The following is a 21,610-nucleotide window of genomic DNA, read 5'->3' as shown; positions in this document are numbered from 1 at the left end:
GACACAGCTAAGCATTTTCAAGAGTGGTTGTACCATTCTACACTCCCCAGCAATGTCTGAGAGATATGGCCACTCCACACCTTCACCAACATTTGGTTGTCAGGCTTTTTAATTTCAGCAATTATAATGGATGTGTAGAGGTATCTTGTGCTTTTAGGATACATTTCCTGATGACTAACGGTGTTGGCACTTTTTTATGTGTCCACTAGCCACAATTCATGTACCTTTATCCGTGAAATACCTGTTCAAACCTTTAAAAAAAAATAGGGTTGTCTTTTTATTACTTAATTATAGAAGTTCTTTATCTTGGATACCAGTACTTTGGATATATGCTTTGTGAGCATCTTCTCCCAATCTATGGTTTTTGCCTATTTATTTTCTTAAGGATGTGTTTCAATAAGCAAAAGTTTTCAATTTTGATGAAGATGAATTTGTATATTTTTTTCTTTTATAGTATTGTTTCTGTGTCCTGTTTATGAAATCTCCGCCTACCAAAGAATCTAGAATATATGCTCCTAAGTTTTCTTCTAGAATCTTCATAGTTTTAGCTTAACATTTGGGTCTATGACCCACCTCAAATTTGTACATGGTGTGAGGTAAGAGTCAAAGTCCTTTTTTCCCCCATATGGATATCCAATTTCTCCATCACTGTTGAAAAAAGTTTCCTTTCTTCACTGAATTGCTTTGGTGCCTTTGTCAAAAGTTAACTGGCCATGTAAATGTGGTTCTCTTGCTGGATCCTCCATTTTATGCCACTTGTCTGTCAATCCTTATGCCAATATCTCACTGTCCTAATTATTGCAGTTTTATTAATAAGTCTTGAAGTCCTCCACATTTCTTTTTCCCCCCCAAGATTGCTTTGAATATTCTAGGTTCTTTGCATTTCCATATAAATTTTAGAATTTATTCAGTTCCTCAATTGGTACAGAAAAGTCTGCTGAGATTATGATTGGGATTGAATTAAATCTATAGATCAATTAAATATTTTGTGATACTACTATAAATGGAATTTGTTAAAATTTTATTCTTCATTTACTTGCTGATAGTAGAAATGCAACTGATTTCTGCACATTAACCTTCTATACCTATTGATTTTGAATATTAAACCAACCTTACATTCCTGGAATAATACTTACTTGATTATGACGTATTATCATTTTTATACATATTGGTAGATGCAACTTGATTATATTTTAAGGATTTTGAAACTATTTTCATGAGGAATACTGGTATTTTTTTTCCTCTTGTAATGATTTTGTAAAGTTTTGGTATCAGGGTTATACTGGCCTCATTAGGGAGCTTAAAAGCATTTCTTTCTCTATTTCTGAAAGCCTGTGTACTATTAGTATAATTTCTTCCTTAAATGTTTGACAGAATCCTCTTGATATTTTCCCACAGGTTACTGAGGCTCTCCTCATTTTTTTCAGTATTTTCTCTCTCTGGCTTTAGTATGAATGTTTTCTACTGTTACATATTCAGGTTCGATGGTTACTTTACTTCATCTCTCAAAACTAAAACAATTTTCGTTGTCTTCTACAAGCTAACTACAGGAACCATTCAAAAAACAAAAAACATTTTTGGTGTTTTTTTTGGTTTTTTGGTGGCTGGCTGGTAAGGGGATCTGAACCCTTGACCTTGGTGTAATCAACACTGTGTTCTAATCAACTGAGCCAACTGGCCAGCCTGCTCCCTCAGTTTTTAAACAGGTCAACTTTTAGATGCCTAAAAAAGCTACTCTAAAAATTAATTTTTTAAAAAAGCTTTTATCCTCACCTGATTACAAGTATCAGATAATGAGTGTATAGCTTCTGAGAACATACTTGCTGAACCCGTATAAATCCAGGCAAGAAATTTAAAGAAACAGTTTAATCCATTGCTAGGAGAGAAAGAGAAAATAATTTAGCACAGGTTTGGATAAAAATTTCCATCAAAAGCTTATTTAAATTGACTGTATGTTCCTCTATAATAGATTGTGTTAAAAGTAAATTTAAAAGAATGCCTAGTCTTAAAGAATTTATTATTGTTTAGGTAACAAAAGTACAAATTTGAAAAATAAAGATTATGGTACCATTAAGTACTCAAATGAAGAGACATGCTATGTGTAACTAAATTACTTTAAGTGCATTTTCAGAACTGATGAGGAAAAGGGTGTTCTATATATAGACAACATGAAATTAAAAAGGAAATCCTCATTTCAGTTAGGTAAAAGAAGATACATTCTTAATACTGTCCAGTAGGCCAGTGACAAAGGCAAGACTTTGGTAAGGGTCAGTTTATTTAACTAGACAGATGCCACAGAGGAGGACAATTGCAGATCAGTCTCACAGTCATATCAGAAAACCATAGATGCTAAAATAAACATGGTTAGTTCTGAGGGAGCTAGATGCTCAGATTCCAACAGTAATGACTAATATGCCTTATCTCAGGCACTATTACTAGTCACTTACCATGTGATATTACGATTCTATTATACAAATAATAACCCCACCATTTTATAAATGAGGAAACTATATAACCCTTCCAGCTACCCTTTTCCCCTCTCCTCTACTTCAGATAATTTCTTGAAAAAATCATATCTATTCTTGCTGTCTCAGTTTTCCTCACTTCGTAACAAGTCTTCAATCCACTAAACAATGGCATCTACCTTCAGTGCCCCAGTAGATTTTTCTTATCAATACTACCAACCATTCCTTGTTGCTAAATTCCTGGAAAACTTTTAGGATTTCCCTTAACCTCTCAAAAGCACTTGCCACTGTTTCCTTAAAAATACTGTCTTCCCTTAGCTTTCATGATACTCCTGGCTTTCTTCCTACCTTGCTCCTTACTGTTCCTCAGACTTGTCTGCAGACTCTTTTTTCTCTACCCATTTCTTAAATGTTAAGCATTCTTCAAGGATTTTTCTGAGGGCTTTTTCTTCCTCACATTCTCCAGGTGATCTTAACTACTCCTATGGCTTCAATTGTCAACTTTACACTTAACTTACAACTCTAAATCTCTAACCCAGATCTCCCTCCTGAGCTTCAGACCAATATATATTAACAATAACACTTAAGTACATTTTATGTACCTGGTATTATGTTAAGCAGTTTACATGTATTATATACATCCCTCCAATGAGTAAAGCTATAATTACTATCCCCGTTTTACTGGCAAAAAGAACTAATCTTGGAGACCATCTCCACCTGGTGCCCTACAGATGCCTCAAACTCAAAGCCGAACTCTTCATATTCTATGCTCCCACCCTGCCCCTCCTTCCAGTGCTCCTCTCAGTGAATGGTGCAATGTCTATCCAGTTGTCCAAGCCAGAAATCTGGGCACCATCCTTGACCATACCTTCTAAGTACTTTTTGAACTTGTCCATGTCTCTCCATCTGTACTATCACTATCCTAGTACAACATCATTCCTTGCCTGTATTATTGTAAATGCCTTCTTCTAGTTTAGTGCCCCTCCAATCCTTAAAGAACTACGTATTTTATCTTTATAGTTCCAGATCCTATCACAATATCAGACACATATATTTTTTTAAAAAAGTATTAATTATAGAATTGATGCTTGAATATATCCTAAAATAGATTAATCAGCAAAATGGATAAAAGGTAAACAAAACAATAGGAATCGGGAAGACAGAGGAAAAAAGAGGCAAAAGCATCAATTATGTTCGTCCTAAGTGGGTTAAAAATAACAAACACAAAGATATTCTTCAGTAGCTGCAACTCAGACTGGCCTAAAAATAACCTTGGCCAATCTAACTTTAACAACAAAAAGAAAGCTTCTATCAACTCCAGTAAAAATGAGAGGATTTTCAGGTAGCAACTATTCTTAGATTTTAACAACATCAGAATTAAGGGGCCAGCCTGTGGCTCACTTGGGAGAGTACGGTGCTGATAACACCAAGGCCACACGCTCAGATCCCTATATAGGGATGGCTGGTTAGCTCACTTGGGAGAGTGCAGTGCTGACAACACCAAGTCATCTTTAAAAAAAAAAAAAAAAAAAGATTTATACAGAACACAAGCATGGGTATTTATATGAACTCATACTCTTTCCCCACCACTCTACTGACAATAATAAAGACTTATTCAAGTTCCTCCAAAAACAATATAAACCTCTAACTCTATAGCTAGGTACCAGGTAATAAAGTTACATATTCAAGGTTATACATATGCTAAAAAGAATATATTTCTATTTTAAGAGGCCTATTTTTCAGTACTTACATGCAAATGGCAACCATCACCACTTTTCCTGGTCCCTTAAAGAACACTGATGCCGTTCTGGAGCGCGGCTGTAAAAACAAAACAAAACAAAAAATCTCCAAAATTTCCCGGAAAAGGACTATAATTGGTGTTTCTGACACACCAGAAAATTTCTCCTCTATCAAAACCTTTGAACAACTAGGTTTACTTATTTTATTCTTGTTCTTCAAAATTTTCTATTTAAAAGCTGGAGGATGGAAAGTGAGAGTGTATCTGGGTCCTTTTACAGAATCTTGATTGTTTATTTTGTTTCCTTGGAATTCATGTCCTGCCTACTTCCAGAAAAGATCTCAGTCAGCCACATAAAAATTAGTAATAAAATCATAAAAAAACTACACTAAAATTTTTCCATTTCTTGAACAACTTTTTAACTTTTAAAAAAGGAACAGCAAAAGCCAACAAGTTTGCTCTAGTTTAACTCTTGACCCCCTGTCCAGATGAAAAACCTCAAGTGAAAATAACGTGTCTAATTCTAAAAGAGACCAAAAGAAAAGGAAACAAAACATGTAGGGAAATATATTCAGGGAAAATATTGTTCTTGAGCTAAATTTTCTTTTCCTGGTCCTTGAATATATACTTCCAATGGTTTTTCTCATATATTTTTTTCTTTTTTTTTTTTTTTTTCTGCACTTTTGCGATGTTTTTCAGCCAGCTCTGCAGATCAGGATTTTAAAAGAGTACCTCTGTCCTCCATACTAATATCAGAGCAAAAGAGTGAGCCTCTAGCTTCAGCGTTCAGGCCATGCCTTGACAAAAAGTGTGAAATCAGATGCTCCAAATTCTGCACTGAACTGTCTTTGGAGTTAAAATAAAGAACTACACAGGGACAAACCTTGCCCACGTGTTTCAACTCACAAATCATTTGTAAGCTATAAACTCTGACCATGGGCCTAGATTTCTGAGTTCTATTGTTTATTGATAAAAAACAGAGGGTGTGTGTTTTATTATAATAAGAATATGCTGTATTCTTTGGTTGAGTAGAGGAAAAACTCAATGAAATTATTATAGGAACAGTAGAAAATTAATATAGTGAAAACATGATGCTTAAGGCAGAAGATAAAGATTTCTTTAGAAGAAAGGTTTGAGAATTTCTGGAGAGAAAGATAAGAAAGAAAATGAGATCTTTAAGATCAGAATAGAATGCAATGATAAGGAAAAAGAGATTCACTGAGCTCAAACCATTCTGATAAAGAAGGTTGTAGAAAAGGGGAAGATGTGTTGGTAGTAATTAAGTCAGAAATAATGACAAGGCCCAAGGAAATCTAACAATAAGAGAATCAAAATCTAAAAAAACCCAAAAGATCACAGGAAGCCAGTATCCACAACCATCTGGGGAAGCATCCTGTCAAAGCCACACATAAATTCTATAATAAAAGTAACTGGTGAATTGTCCTTTTCAAAGATCAGAATGACAAAATGTTGATAATTATTGAAACTAGATATCCAATATCTATTTTCTGTTTTTGTATATTTGAAAATTTTCACAATAAACAAGTTTCATTTCTATTGGAACAAGTATAGAAAATTTAGATAAATTTCAGAAAGGACTACCAGGAAAAGCAGCAAAAATTACTCAAAGCACTTTTGGTGCACCTCTAGGTGATACTATTATTGTTGAGATAAGTAGATTAAATGGAAAGGTACTGCCAGTGCTCTGAAGAACCATCCGAAGAAATTCACAGAATTAGGATTCCAAGGGAAGGCGTAAGAAAGTAGAATATATTAAAGGAGAAATGTATTATGGGGACAATGAAAAATTAGATACCGGAAGGTTAGCTCTGATTGCTCTGATGAGAGAATGCCTTTGGCAGACCCAGACCACTGTGACTTCATATATCTCACTACTGCAGTTCCTATGAGACAAAGAAGAATATAATAGAAATATAAGTGTATGGGTCAGAAATAAAAAAGAAGGCATTTAATTCCAGGAAGCAGGATGAGAGCTATCTGTTTTAGAGAAGAAAAACAACCACCTTCAGTGGGAAAGCAAGAATTCCTAAAAAGAATATGGAAAGAGTAGAGGAAATGAGATACTAGTTTTATCCCATTACTACAAAAAAAAAAGGGTGTAATAGAAAGAAATTCTATTCAAAACTTGGAACATTGGAAAGCTGAGGAGCATTAGTCTTAAAAAGGCCTCTAGTGACAAAGACTTCAGAAGTCAACAGCTACTACTGAAAACTCTAGTGAGGACGATTCTCCATGTGAAACAGATGTAAGGGTTAGGCATAAATCTTTCCAAGAGGCAGGTCTCACCAGCTGAAGTTATTCCATAGCAAGAGGCAGTGGCAGCGACCCTCATGGCACATGAGCGAAAATGCTAGCTCATAAGACATGAATGAAGGCTGTACCACTGAAGAGAGTCCACATCCTCAGTGCAGCACCAGGGTGCCAGAAACACAGGGCTCACAGGGGAAATGGAAATGAAGAGGTCTTGAATACAATGAATAAGAAAGAAAAGCATATCAAATAAGATTTGACAAAAGTTGTCATCATTGCCAATTTCTAAACTTTGCAAAAGGTGAGCCATGTCTCAAATGCCATCAGAGAAGATAATCTGTATAGGTAGCCTTTTCCCCAGATATGGCATTAATGTCTTGACAGGAGATCCCTTCCTGCCAAGTTTAAATGGAAAGTCAACTCTGGACACAGACTGCTTGGCATCTTAGAGGTGTTGCTAACTTTGGTAAGAGCGATTTCAGTGGAGTGGTGGGAATGAAAGCCTAATTGGACTGGGTACAGGAGAGAATAAGAAACGGGACAGTAGAGGAAAACTTTCTATACTTAACCCAATATTAATATCCTTCTAGTAGAAAGGAAAGCATGGTAATTCAGCACACGTGGAGTTCAGTTAGTAAATCTGGTGATGAAAAGATGAGGCTTTCATCAAACTACATCTATATTTTCAGTGAAGGAGGAAGCAAGGTCAACAGCTGACCAGTGAAGAGTGAGGCTATAGGAAAACTAGGAAGAGAAAAAAAAATACGCAATAGCTACTTCACAGAGTGGGAGAGTGAATATACTACAAAATGCATAACTGTCAAATAATACTGTGTGTCCATTGACTTTGTATAGTCACTTTAAAGAAAGAACAATCAAAATGGCTGTGTAACTTTCTTGGGTACAAGCAGAGAATTAGTTTCTGAATGTTCAACCAGAGTTAGGTGCAGAAAGAGAGAGGAAAAAAGAAATTAAGGGTGTATATGAGAGATATAAATCTTGCTAAACCCTAAGAAGATAAAGTCTTCTCCCTCATCCATTATCTACATGCCTAAGGTTCATAAGTTAAGCATTTAAAGAAAACTTACATCCCAATTTTAAAAATTTCAAAAAAATCAGACAAACGAATAGACTGTAATTGAGTAAATTACAATGTGCTCAGGAAAATCTTAGATTAAGAGAATAGACATACTAGAATTTCACAATACACGGACAATAGGATTTTCCTGCAAAATGCATATACACGTTATTAAAAAGATATCCTTACCTGGGTGTTTCCCAAGAAATCTCTATATTCTCTTAATATTTTTTGGTTTCTAAATAGTCCTATAAGAATTAACAAAGTAAATTTAGGTCATATATATTCCTACAAGTCACAGTCTAGATTGACATATTTTTCTCTTTAAGACTATGTTAAATATGCCCTACTAACACCAAAAATATCAAGGTCTTAAAAAAAAATCTAGATTTGTAACACAATTTAAAAATGGGCAAAAAACCTCTACAGATATTTCTCCAAAGATGATATGCAAATGGCCAAAAAGCACATGAAAAGATGTTCAACATCACTAATTACAATAGAAATACAAATGAAAATCACAATGAGCTATTCCCTCATACCCATTAAGATGGCTACTTAAAAAAATAAAACAAAATCTAGAAAATAACAAATGTTGGTGAGGATGTGGAGAAACTGGAACCCTTGTGCTCTGTCGGTAACAATGTAAAATGGTGCAACCACAATGGAAAACAATATGGAGATTCCTCAAAAAACTAAAAATAAAATTAACATATAATCCAGCAATCCCACTTCTGAACATATATCCAAAAGAATAGAAAGCAGGGCTTCAAAGAGCTATCTGTATACCCATGTTCATAGTAGCACTATTCACAATAGTCAAGAGGTGAAACAAACCAAACATCCACTGATGGATGAATGGTTAAACAAAACATAGTATATACACACAATGGAATGTTATTCAGCCTTAAAAAGGAAGGAAATCCTGCTACAACATGGATAAACCTTGGGGACATCATGCTAAGTGAAATAAGCCAGTTACAAAAGGACAAAAACAAATATCATATGGTTCTACTTGTATGAGGTATATAGTCACACTTACAGAAACAAAAAGCAGAATGGTGGTTGCCAGTGGGTGGGGGGAAGGGAAAAAGGGAGTAGTTGTTCAATGGTTATAGAGTTATAGTTCTGCAAGATGAAAAAGTTCTGGACATCTGTTTCACAATTTTGTGAATATACTTAACATTTTTGAGTTGTTAAATTTAAACATGGTTAAAGATGGTAAATTTTAAAAATTTTGTTATGTATTTTTTCTTTTTTTTAACCACAATAAAAAAAAAAGGGCTGGGGGAATCTGGATCTACAATGAGATAAAGGCAGTTTGACAAGATTCTCTTCTCAATACTACCTAAAAAAAATACAAGTTCTTTAAGCCCAATATTAAAACAAATTTTTCATTTCTACCTCAAAGTTTTAAAATACAAGAAAAAACATTTTTCTATTACTGTGTTTTCTCAAATTGTTATGCTTCAAATATTTCCTTTAACATGTGTAAGACTATTTCACAGTATCATTATTTTAATAGCAAAACACTGGAAACAGCCTATGGAGAAATGGTTGAACAAATTATGGAATATCCAAAAAAAAAAAAAAAAAAGTACTATAAAAGGAACAAAGAAATATCTGTATTTGCTGCTATGGGGTATGCCACAGGTCATACTGTCAAGTAAAAAAAGCAAAGAGCAGAAAGCATGTTTAGTATGCTTTATCTATGAAAAGGGAAGGGGAAGGAAGGTTTAATATGAATATGTATGCTTATTTTCTTATATCAAGAAATGAAAAAAAACCCAAAAACTAATTTTTAAAACTGTTACCTATACAAGAGAGAGGGAATAAGGTGTAGAGAACAGAGGTAGAAGCTAGATTTCTCTAAAATATTTTGCCCTATATGTTTGACTTTGGAATCATGCAAATGTTCTACATAATTATAAAATTAAAATCAAATTATTTTTAAAAGTCAAAAGCAAAATGAAACAAATGATCCTAACTATAAACCTATTTGATAGTATATCCATATAGAGAGAAATTTCAAGTGACTTTAAAGCACAGAAATTTAACTATACCTCCCTGTTGGGAAAATGGAACAATCTCACCAGGCTCCCCTTGCCTCAGAGCTGGTTCAGGGTTGTTTGGTAAACACTGTGTGTGTGGGTGGAGTAGGTGTGCCTGCAAGGTGGTGCCGCTTTGTCTGGTGTTTTACTGCCTCGGGTGCCCACTCTGCACAGCCATGTTTTTTCCAGACCTGTAGCTTCCAAGGACCGTGTGGCTGGTTGCCTAGCTTATAGACCTGCATGAAGGGGTCTGGTGACCCAGCCTGGCATGTGAAGGGATTGTGACCCAGTCCATGAATGGGCTTGAGGGGTCTGGGAGCTCCAGACCCACTCCTAGCTCAACCATTGGCCCAGTTGGTGCAGGATTACCATCAGGTAAAAGAGCCCAACAACTAGCGTGGTCACCTAGCTCTACAACTGGCATCACGAACAGGATTAAGAACTAGACAACTGGCACTGTGTGAGGATTCCAAGCCTTAGCCATAACTTAGCAGTAGCCAGACAAACTGGTATAATCGGGCAGGATTATGCCACATTTGGCATAGCGTGCCACAGGACTCTGAGCAGGTACAGGAGCTGAAAGCCCTTGGAAGAAGGAGGAAATGTGGCTATTCGTGAATATACTGTGCCCTACGGCCACTTTTCTGTTGACTAGGACCTGGTTGCTGCACACTGTACTGCAAGGCAGCATAGAACAGGGAAGGGGAAGAAATGTGGCTGTCTTTGAGTGTGCAGTGCCCAGTGGCCACTTTTCTGCTGACCGGAGCCTGGCTTTTGCTCACTCTGCTGCAAACTGATGTAGAGTTGAAGCAGAAAGCAGAGTTGTTGGCGGATGATGTGCAGCTACTGGCAGATTCGAGGCAGAAAGCAGAACTGTTGGAAGCATGGATAGTTATCCTGGAGGATGACGTGCAGCAACTGGCCACTCCTGCCCCTCACACCAGGGAAGAAAACCAACCCAATGGTGAGTTGGGGGAAACTGTGCATCTCCAGGCACGACCTGCTGTGCACGAGAAATTGAGGCACGAGCAGCCTATGGGACCAGATGGACAACCGGTGGGTGATCCACAGGTGACCCAGTTCACTATCTATGTCCCGCATACCCAGGTTGAACTGGTTGACTTGGGGAGACAGCTCAGGCAGAAACATGGGGAGACCCTGACTGCTTGGCTGTTGCAGTTATGGGACCCAGGGGTGGATAGTGTAATGTGCTCTGGTGAGAAGATGGAGAAATTGGCCTCCATCACCATGCACCCATCCCTGAGACAGCGGCATAAGAATAGCCGCAGGTATGCACAAAGGCCAGTTAATCACTCCTTGATAAGACTAGGTGAATGCAGCTGCCCGAACCATGTGGGTAAATGCTGGAGAACTGCCCAAGACTGTTAGTAAATGGCAAACATATGCTGAGCTGGCCCAAATCATTTGAAAGCTGGGGATGCAGGAGTCCATGTTTAATGTGAACACAAGTGGCCTAGACGATGAGAACTTTACAGGCAACATGAGAGACAGTGCTGCGAAATGCCCCATCAGTGTCCTTTGGGTCACAGATGGCCATACTGGCCGCATACACTGGTCGTCCTATACATGAGGTAACAACCACGACAGCCAGCTTGGGTGAAGTAGAGGATAGCAGACAAGAAAAGGGGTCTGAAAGGTGGCTAAGACCAAACCCCCAAGAAATACTCGGGATTTTATCCCAAAGGAACCAAGCAACACTAGCCGTAAGTAGATGTGGCTTGACTTGCTTGCAGCAGGGGTTGATAAAAAGAAAATTGACTGGCAGCCAAATGCACTTCTGTTTACCTTGTGGCAGCAATTGTGCCCTGAACAGCGTTTCACCAAACGTCAGGAAACAGGTAGCAAGGTACGCTCAGTGGATTTAAAGGACTTTTTGGTTGCTCCTGAGGAGGCAGATGAACTGTTCCATTCTGATTAGGGAGCAGGCCAAAGTTCTCATCTTTTGGGGGCAGGCGAGGACTGGAGGCCTCATGTTGAATTGGCAATATATTGGTCGAGGACGAATGTGCAGCATGTTTTGGCATTGGTGGAAACAGGTGCAGAATGTAGCTTGATATACGGCAATCCAGATAAGTTTCCAGGGGCCATGGTTCGTACAGATGGCTATGGAGGACATACTACTGAGGTCAAAGCTGTGTCACTGCCATTGGGCATAGGAAGATTACCCCCTCATGTATATACTGTATATATATTTCCTGTAGCTGAATACATTGCGGGTATGGATGTACTTTATGGTTTGCACCTGCAAACAACAGTTGGACAGTTTTGGCTGCGAATACGAACAGTAAAGCCTGGGTTACGAGGATATGCTAAACATGACCCACAGGTGTTACCCCAGCCAAGACGTGTAGTTAATGTAAAGCAGTATCGCCTACCAGGAGGACATGCAGAGATAAGTGCTACTATATTGGAATTAGAGAAAGTTGGCATTATTTGTCTGGCTCAGAGCCCATTTAATGCTCCAGTATGGCCAGTGAACAAGCCTGATGGTACCTGGAAAATGACTGTAGATTATCGAAAACTGAACAAAGTAGTGCCTCCTTTGTATGCAGCTGTGCCTTCAGTTCATGACTTGATGAATCAGCTGACGACTCAGCTGGGGACTTATCATTATGTATTGGACCTTGCAAATGCTTTTTTTCTCTGTTCCAATCTCGGCTGATAGCCAAGATCAGTTTGCCTTCACGTGGGAAGGGAGACAGTGGACCTTTCAAGTATTGCCCCAAGGTTATCTGCATAGCCCAACCATCTATCGTGGTTTGGTGCCTGGGGACCTAGCCACGTGGACTAGGCCCAGCATGGTTACAATGTTTCACTACATTGATGACATGTTACTAACCTCTGATTCTCTTGCAGATTTAACCCAGGCAGCTCCAACGCTGCTAAGTCATTTGCAACAATGTGGGAGGGCCGTGAACACAGCCAAAATGCAAGGACTTGGGCTGTCAGTCAAATTCCTGAGAGTGTTCTGGTCAGAAAAGATGAGGGTCATTCCAGAAGCTATTACAGATAAGATACAGGCATACCCTCGACCCACAACGGTAGCTCAGCTACAGACATATTTGGGACTTTTGGGGTACTGGAGAGTTTTTGCACCCCATATGGCCCAAATGGCACATCCACTATATGCATAGACAAGGAAAGGAACCCTCTGGAATTGGACTGAGGAAGTAGAACAAGCTTATCAGGCTACAAAAAGGGCAATACAGCAAGTACAAGCTTTACAAGTGGCCAACCCCATGAAGCCATTTGAATTAGACGTACATATAACCCAGGAGGGGTTAGGATGGGGTTTGTGGCAGAGACAAGACCAATTCCACACACCTGTAGGATTCTAGTCTCAGCTCTGGAAGGATGCTGAAGTACACTACATCCTAATAGAAAAGCAGTTAGCAGCTATGTATTCTGCCTTGATAGCCACTGAAGCTATCACAGGAATTGCCAAAGTCCTAGTAAGGACGACATACCCCATAATAGGTTGGCTGCGCATGTGGGCAACCAACCCTAAAATGGGTGTAGCTCAGACTCCCACTTTGTCTAAATGGGAAGCATATACAGAATAAAGGAGCACTGTGTCAACAAGTCCTCTGTCCAAAGAGCTGCAAACTGTGCTAGGCCCAGTAGAGGTTGTGGAGGAAACTTTGACACAACCGTTACCCATGGAGGTGGAGGCTACACCTTTCCATGAGGGACAGGGACCTATCACAGAGCAAGCTTGGTATACAGATGGTTCTAGCATGGGACCTTCAGCATCGTGGACAGCGGCTGCTGTCCTGCCCTTAACAGATACCATGTGGTATGAAAATGGTACAGGGCAAAGAAGTCAATGGGCTGAATTGAAAGCAGTATGGACGGTGATAAAAATTGAGCCTGGGACATTAACCATCTGTACTGACAGCTGGGCTGTGTACTAAGGTTTAACCCTTTGAATTTCTACTTGTCAGTATCAACATTGAATGGTAGGCCACCGACCCCTGTGGGGACAAGCCATGTGGCAAGAGTTATGGGAATTGGGGCATGAGAAAGAAGTAACTCTTTTCCATGTCACAGGACACATCCCCTTCATCAAGGAAATGATGAAGCCGATGCCTTGGCTAAGGTAAGATGGCTGGAGAGAGCCCCAGCTGCTGATGTAGCCCAGTGGTTACATCGATGAATGCAGCATGCTGGCAGTAAAACCATGTGGATGGTGGCTCAAAGATGGGTGCTGCCTATAAAATGGGAAGATGTAGTGAATGCCTATCGTGCTTGTCCAGTGTGTGCCCAAGAGAGTCCACACCCCTGGTGGATGCCCCATACAGATGGGCAAATAACTTGAGGAAGGGTGCCCCTGACTCGATGGCAAGTGGACTTTGTCGGACCACTGCCAAGGTCAGAGAATTTCAGATACATCTTCACAGCTGTTGATATGGCTACTGGTCTCCTGTTCGTAAGGCCTTGTAAGGCCCCAGACCAGGTAAACACTGTGAAGGCATTGAACAGCCTTACTGCTATGTATGGCAGGCCTATAGTTATAGAAAGTGATAATGGAACCCACTTTACTGGACATGGGGTTCAGAGGTGGGCCTCCCAGTTGTCCATTCAGTGGGAGTTACATGTGCCATATCATCCCGAGGCAGCAGGAATGACTAAACAGTACAATGGCCTTTTAAAAAAGGGACTAAGGCTATCCACCCAACCCCCATCCCTGAAGGGGTGGGCATGGCGATTATAGCCGACAGTCGAAATTCTAAATGAGAGACCCCACAAGGGCAGACCCTCTCCAGTGGAAGCTCTGTTGCATAGGGCTGCAGCACCTATACAGCTGCAAATCACTACTAAAGATAAGCTTTTAAAGCCAGGATAAAGCAAGAATGGAAATATTCCCTTACCAGCCCCAACCTGTGCAACAGGGACAGATAGTACAATGGGAATGGCCTTGGAGGATAAAAGCCCCCCACATAAGCTGGGTAGGTTTAACAGGGCCTTTGGGAAAAGGACTAGAGGAAGTCTTGCAAGTTTCACCTTGGCTGACAAGTACCTGGCCTCCTCGAGTAAAGGTGACATGGCCTGGAACAGATGAGCACTCTATTCCAAAAGGCACGTTTGTATTATCATTATGGCCAATTATGAGTTCCCCTATACTGTTACATGTAGAACCTACAGATCCAACAGTGTTAGCAAATAAAGTATGGTATTATAAGCCGGGTAAGATACTTACTCCTGCAACCATCCTTTCTCAGGATGATAAAATGGCATGTATCTTACCAGAGGGGCGAGAACTTCCCCTATTGGTACCAATGACTCTTCTGTCTTTTCGCCCATAGTGTTCTGGCTGCAGGCACTGTACCAGAGTCACGTGATCAATGTGTTGGCCTGCTGAATATGCATTGAACTTCCCATCAGTATGACTGCAAGATTTGCATGGAGGATCACACCAATGGTGACTACTAACCGGACATGCAGCTGACAGTTAAAAGGACAGAACTGCAAGCCTTAAGGTATATTGAATGGACAATAGGTTATGTAAATGTAAATGTAAGGGTCATTTATCCTCGCTAAGGGAACATTGTAGAAGATTATAAATGCGCAGATTGTACAGCACGGGACTCTGAAGGGGTGGATTGTTGGGAAAATGGAACAGCTCGCCTTGGAGCTGGTTCAGGGTCATTTGGTAAACATTGTCTGTGTGGGTGGAGTAGGTGTGCCTGCAAGGTGGTGCCGCTTTGTCTGGTGTTATACTGCTGTGGCGCCCACCCTGCACGGCCTTGTTTTTTCCAGACCTGCAGCTTCCAAGGACCGTGTGGCCAGTTGCCTAGCTTATAGACCTGCATGAAGGGATCTGGTGACCCAGCTTGGCATGTGAAGGGTTTGTGACCCAGTCTGTGAATGGGCTTGAGGGGTCTGGGAGCTCCAGACCCAGTCCTAGCTCAACCATCAGCCCAGTCGGTGCAGGATTACCGGCACTGGGCCAACTGTCGAGCTAGGGCTGGGTCTGGAGCTCACAGACCCCTCAAGCCCGTTCACAGACTGGGTCACAAACCCTAACCATGCCAGGCTGAGTCCCCAGACTCCTCACACGCCAAGCTGGGTCACCAGACCCTTTACATGCAGGTCTATGAGCTAGGTAACCGGCAAACAGGTTCTTGGAAACCAAAAGTTGGAAAGGCATGGCCGCTTGTGCGGCAATGGCCGCCCTAGGCAGTAAACTCCAGCCAAGGTGGCGGTGCCGTGCAAGAGCACTAACTCCACCCACAACCTATTCACAGCAAATGCTCAGCAAGATTCTGAACATCTGAAGGGCCCTGACCATTTTCCTATATTTTCCTAACACCATAGTACTAGAGTTGTGACAAAAGGACTTACGAGCTAACTTGAGGCACTTCCACTGGCCAACACTGGGACAACTTGAGCACTGCTACTTTGCCTACTTTGTTCTTTCCTTGCATGTCTTTTCCTCCCTCTTCCCTTCTCCTTAATCTCCTTCCTATCTCACTGCTCCCCCTCTTGATGCTGAACTCTTTATACTCTCAAGAAACTCTCTCTACCCATTTTCTTCCTGTGTTACTGACCATAATTGTCTCACAATTTCCATTTAGAAATTTTGCCAACTCATCTGGGGAAGGAAATAATTTTAAGCCTTTGTCCTGTGCAGAACTAATAAATATAGTCAAAGAATTCAGAATCCTCCTAAATATTTATACTCAAGGGCTTCCAGTTTTATATCCTCTTATTGCATTACCAGTCACTCTTTCAAAAGCACAGAAACAAATAAAGTTGGCTGCAATTCTAATGAAACCAATGAAATGGGATGGAAAAACGCTTTTGTAGAGGTCTTGATAGCGAATATTTTATGCTTTGGAAGCCAAGAGGCAATATAAAGGATATTATGAAAGCACCTAAAAAGAGAAAACAAATTTCCATAAGATTTTTTGACAAAATGTAAAATAAAATAAAAATGTGAATACAATTCTTTGTAATACAGGTCTACTAATGAAAAAACGGAATACTTTTTGGGGGGTGGTGAGATAGCATTTCACTTAATTGGGATTCAAATTTAGTGTTCCTTACCATCAAAACTGATTGCAAATGTTCATCTGTTAGTGATGATCTGAGATTTTACTACATCATATTTGAAAATTTCTTTTCTTATAAATAGGTACTGCCAAATACTGACATCAATCCATGAGCATATGATTTTAAGTGAGCATATTCATTTATAGAATTTAATAGAATTTTAGTATATTAAATTCTATTAAAGTCTTCTATTGATACTTGCCTTTCAGCACATTGTAGATTAATCACTTTCAGTTGAAGGTTAGGTTCCTCAACTGCATGATTCAATGGATTTTTAAACAGAGAAATTTCCTCTGCATTTGCATCATCTGAAAAACACTTCTGTAACTATAGGTTGGGCCTGAAAAATATATCTGCTGCAGATTCCTATTGTTTAACTTTTAACAGCATGGGAAGTGCATAAGGCAGACTGACATTATTTGTGGTTCAAACAATGAACCTGTTGTTGAAATGACTTTACTTTAGAATAAATTTTGTATTTAAGCACTGTTTTGCCTTGAAATTTTACATTGAATGCATTAAGAAAAAAAAAATCAAGTCTGCAGCAAAAGCTAATTTTCAAAGTCATTCAGTGTTTGATAATAGCGGTTGATGTGTGCATCTTCTTATTCAGAAAACTTTCAATCTTGAATTTTTCAATCCTGAACTCAAAAATTGCAGTAAACTGCTAAGCCATTGAAATTCTGTAAAGGAGGACAAGTCAAGACAATCAGCTTCTATTTCTGACAAAAAATTCACAGAATAGTGACAATTGTTAAGGCTACAAGAGTGAATGAAGTTTACTATTGACACTATCGGTTCAATAACAAATGACAGATTTATGCACTTTCTGCAATGTACCTGCTGATGGTAAGTATTTTATGCAAAATATCTACTGATGAATAGGCTTTAAACATCTTACATTTTCTTTTTTTTTAATTTAATTTTATTTTGTCAATATACAATGTGGTTGATTATTGTGGCCCATTACCGAAACCTCCCTCCCAACAACTTCATATGTTTGTTTGTCGTATCAACTTCAAGGAATTGTACTTGTTGCGTCTTCTTCCCTGCCTCCCCCCAGTTTATTTGTGTATTTTTAGCTCTCACAAATAAGTGAGAACATGTGATATTTCTCTTTCTGTGCCTGACTCATTTCACTTAATATAATTCTCTCTAGGTCCACCTATGCTGTTGCAAATGGCAGTATTTCATTCCTTTGTTTGCTTGTTTGTTTGTTTTGTTTTTTATAAAAAGATGACCGGTAAGGGGATCTTAACCCTTGACTTGGGGCTGTCAGCACCAGGCTCTCCCAAGTGAGCTAACCGGCCATCCCTATACAGGGATCCGATCCCATGGCCTTGGTGTTATCACCACCACACTCTCCGAAGTGAGCCATGGGCCGGCCCAGTATTTCATTCTTTAAACATCTTATATTTTCACAAGCTTTGTAAATTTGTCCAACTAAGACATTTTCTGCTCCACACATATTTTTACCACCATCAACTGTAGCACATCTTAGCAGATTCCACTTAAGGTTTACTGAATTAGTATTCTCCATATCTTTGGTGAATATATTCTTGCCTGTAGTTGTTCAACACAGACTATTCATAAAGGGCAATTCTTAAGTCACTTCAAACCCAGCACCCTCTCCTTGAATAACAAAGACTGAGTAGTATCAACAACATTTGTCAGCTTAAGAGCCAAGGAAAACCACTCAAAATCATTTGCCTTGTTTTTTAATTGACTATTCATGTTGTCCCCAATGTCCTAAACTCTTTGAGCAGCTAGCCTTGTCTAAAGATGACTAGTCCTGAACACATTTCTTCAGCTGCTCCAATTAAACATAATTTAATTAACTCACCAATGGAAAACAGCTTTCCTTGTTTGGCTAACAAACGTGCCACTCAGAAACTATAACTTTGCTTGCAGCCTCCTTCTCATTTTTCATTTTCGTGAAGAAATTCTGCTGTCATGATATTCCCTTATACATTTTCTAATTTTTTTTACTTGCTTTTCTGTTAGTTGAGAATACTGTGATGAGTGATTAGTCTGATACTGTAAACATATATTGTATTCTTTTAACTCAGCTATAATGTCACTGCATAGTAAACACAGTGCCTTGCTATCTAATAACAAAATAATCCGCACTCAACTGTGACTTAAAAGCATGATGCTAGATGTCTACTTTTCTTACTGACAAGATAGGTATGCACTGCTATTAAAAAAATAAAATAAAACGTTGTGTACATCTATACCCATGGCACTAGAAACTCTATTGAATTGTAACTGTGTTACTGCAATTTGCAGTACACTGAGCAGCAGTGCAAATGACAGGAACACTACACATAGTCTTTGTTAGAGCTACTCACTCTGTGTTCGTAGTGCAAAGGCAGCCATAGACAACATGTGAATAAACGAGCATAGCTGTGTTCCAGTAGAATGTCATTTGTGCACTCTGAAATTTAAATTTCATGTAATGTTCAGGTGTCACAAAATATTACTCTTCTTTTGATTTTTTGTCAATCATTAAAAATCTAAAAACCATTCATGGCTTACAGACTACGCAAAAACAGGCAGCAGGTCAGATTTGCTTCATAGGCCATAGTTTGCCCTGACTATTAAAGATAGACTCTACAGCACAAAGGAAAATTTAATAAGAGCCAGGGACATAGATTGTTATAAGCTATCCAGGAAGCCTCCCCCTACGAAAATTGATTAGATTAAGATACAAAACTGAAAACAAAGAAACAAAGAATCAATAGGTAATTTTAGAATTAGATTTGCTAAAAATGAACAATATGTGGACACTGACCCTGAAGTAGAACATCAAAGAATCCTTTATGCCCTCTTTGGTAAAAAAGGCCTTAAACCAAAAATAGGGTGACAGAAAGAACTGGACTAGCAGTTACTTCATGTTGGAAGAACTAAAACAAATTGCAGGGCACCGTTAGGGAACAATTAGAAAGGATCAAAGGAAAGGAAGAAACCTATGCCACTAAAATTAGACAATTAAGACAAGAAAATTAGGGCTTTTTTCAACAGTCACACAATCCAAAATTTATTAACTCCTCAAACCCTAAGCAAGTCTAACCAATATTGATAAAATTTAATGTCACTATAAGGAATGTGAACACTAAAAAAAAAAATGTCCTATCAAACTGAAAAAAGGAATCACAGCAATAATATTCTTCCTGAAAACCTAAGAATGCTCAATCACATCCGTTAGTCATTTAACAGACAAAAATAAACTGTCAAAAAAAAAAAAAATGCGTGTACATTTTTCATAGATACTAGCACTTCTATCTCCCCTTTAATCCTGACACATTACCACACAGGTTTCCCAGAATAACAGAATTATAACTGAAATGGGAGTATCTAATTCCCCAATGGAATACATCCTATTAAAACAACATTCAAATGTATCCTGTGTTAGCACCTGTGTTATCTATACAGAAACCCAATGGAAGCCATTAACTGAACAATATATGAAAACTTTTGGGGCTACCTGACCTCAAAATATATTTCTTCCATTTAAAGTAAACATTTCACGCCTGTGAATTTAAGTGCAGTTTGCTTTAGCATATCAGTGGATAAAGATAGTCAACAACTATTTGCTTCTTCTGAGAGGCCAAAAACCTTTAGACACTAGGATTCACTCACTCCTTCATACTTTTCAAGATGTTAAACCCATGATTAAAAGAACTTTGATTTTGCAAGGAAATCTATACTTATTTAACATGTAGATAATTTAATATTATATATTCCAGGCCACAAGAAATCTTAAATATATTCCTTATTCCTCTTGACTAGATTAGCTTGAAAGAGGCATAATGTTTTCAAGAAAAGCCATCATCAGCAGAGGGTCATTCACTTTACTTGCCAGAATTAAACAACCTAGATATACTACTACAGGGCAACTGAGAGGATTATTAAGATTAACAGGTTACTGCAGGAAGTGGATAGATAACTTTTCTAAAACAATTCAACCACCACCTCCACATGAACTGACTAAATCATACATTCTGACCTTTTAGAGATACATACTGAAATATTTACAGATAATATTATATCTGGAACTGGTTCCAATGTAATCTAGTAGGGTGAGGGTTGGTAAGGGGAATATAGATGAAACAAGGCTGGCCATATATTGATAACTAACTGTAAAGCTAGGTGATGGGTACTAGAAGGGTTATCACACTTTCCTCTGTACTTCTGAATATGACTGAAATTTCCATACAAAAGTGGGGAAAACAAAACAAAATTGAAGACAGAATGTTAGAAAATATTTAGAACATATAAAATTAAGTATTAAAATCCACCAAAACCCTGTGAAAATCAATTTTAAAAGACATACTGTCTAACAGAAGAGTGAACAAAAGATAAAAAAAAGTATTACAGAAGAACTAAGAAAAAACAAGAAACATACAAGGGTACTTCAAAAAGTTTACGGAAAAATGGAATTAACGGATAAAATAAATCTTTCTCTGAACTTTTTGAAGACCCCTCACATATTAGAAGATAATCAATCTCAGTAAAAATTAGAGATATTCAACAAGGTACCATCTGGTTGCCATCAAATACACAAAAAAGTTAAAACATTGTTAATACCCAGCCTTGGTAAAGGTATGGAGAAATAGCCACCCTCATACACTGTAAGTGTAAATGTAAATTGGTACCATATTTCCTTTGGAAAATAATTCTTCAGGAGCTATCAAATTTTAAAATGCCCATGCCATTTGACCCTGAAATTCTACTATTAACACTCTATCTTATACAAATATTCACAATAATCTCATAAGTTAAAAAAAAAAAATTATGAGGATAATCATTAATGTATTCTTTGTCATAGTGAAAAACTGGAGAACACAAATCTTGCTGCATCCATACAATGAAATACTATGCAGCTATTTAAAAAAAAAGAATGAGGTAAAGGTAGATTTTTATATGC

At 38.5% G+C, this 21,610-nt stretch overlaps 1 protein-coding gene across 1 annotated transcript in view; it reads right to left on the bottom strand.

Moving 5' to 3' along the window:
• The window catches only part of SLC30A9 (solute carrier family 30 member 9), a 76,687-nt gene that overhangs the window by 29,023 nt on the left and 26,054 nt on the right, over positions 1-21,610 (bottom strand). The window contains exons 7-9 of the mRNA XM_063107761.1: positions 7,742-7,800; positions 4,216-4,283; positions 1,774-1,876 (exon numbers count right to left, since the gene is read on the bottom strand). Coding sequence (XP_062963831.1) covers positions 1,774-1,876; positions 4,216-4,283; positions 7,742-7,800 — 230 coding nt within the window. The remainder of the gene's footprint in view (positions 1-1,773; positions 1,877-4,215; positions 4,284-7,741; positions 7,801-21,610) is intronic.

Source organism: Cynocephalus volans, chromosome 9, assembly GCF_027409185.1.
Source record: "Cynocephalus volans isolate mCynVol1 chromosome 9, mCynVol1.pri, whole genome shotgun sequence".
Taxonomy (NCBI): Eukaryota; Metazoa; Chordata; class Mammalia; order Dermoptera; family Cynocephalidae; genus Cynocephalus; species Cynocephalus volans.
Note: the sequence above shows the minus strand (reverse complement) of the source record. Positions and strands in the feature narration are given on the sequence as shown.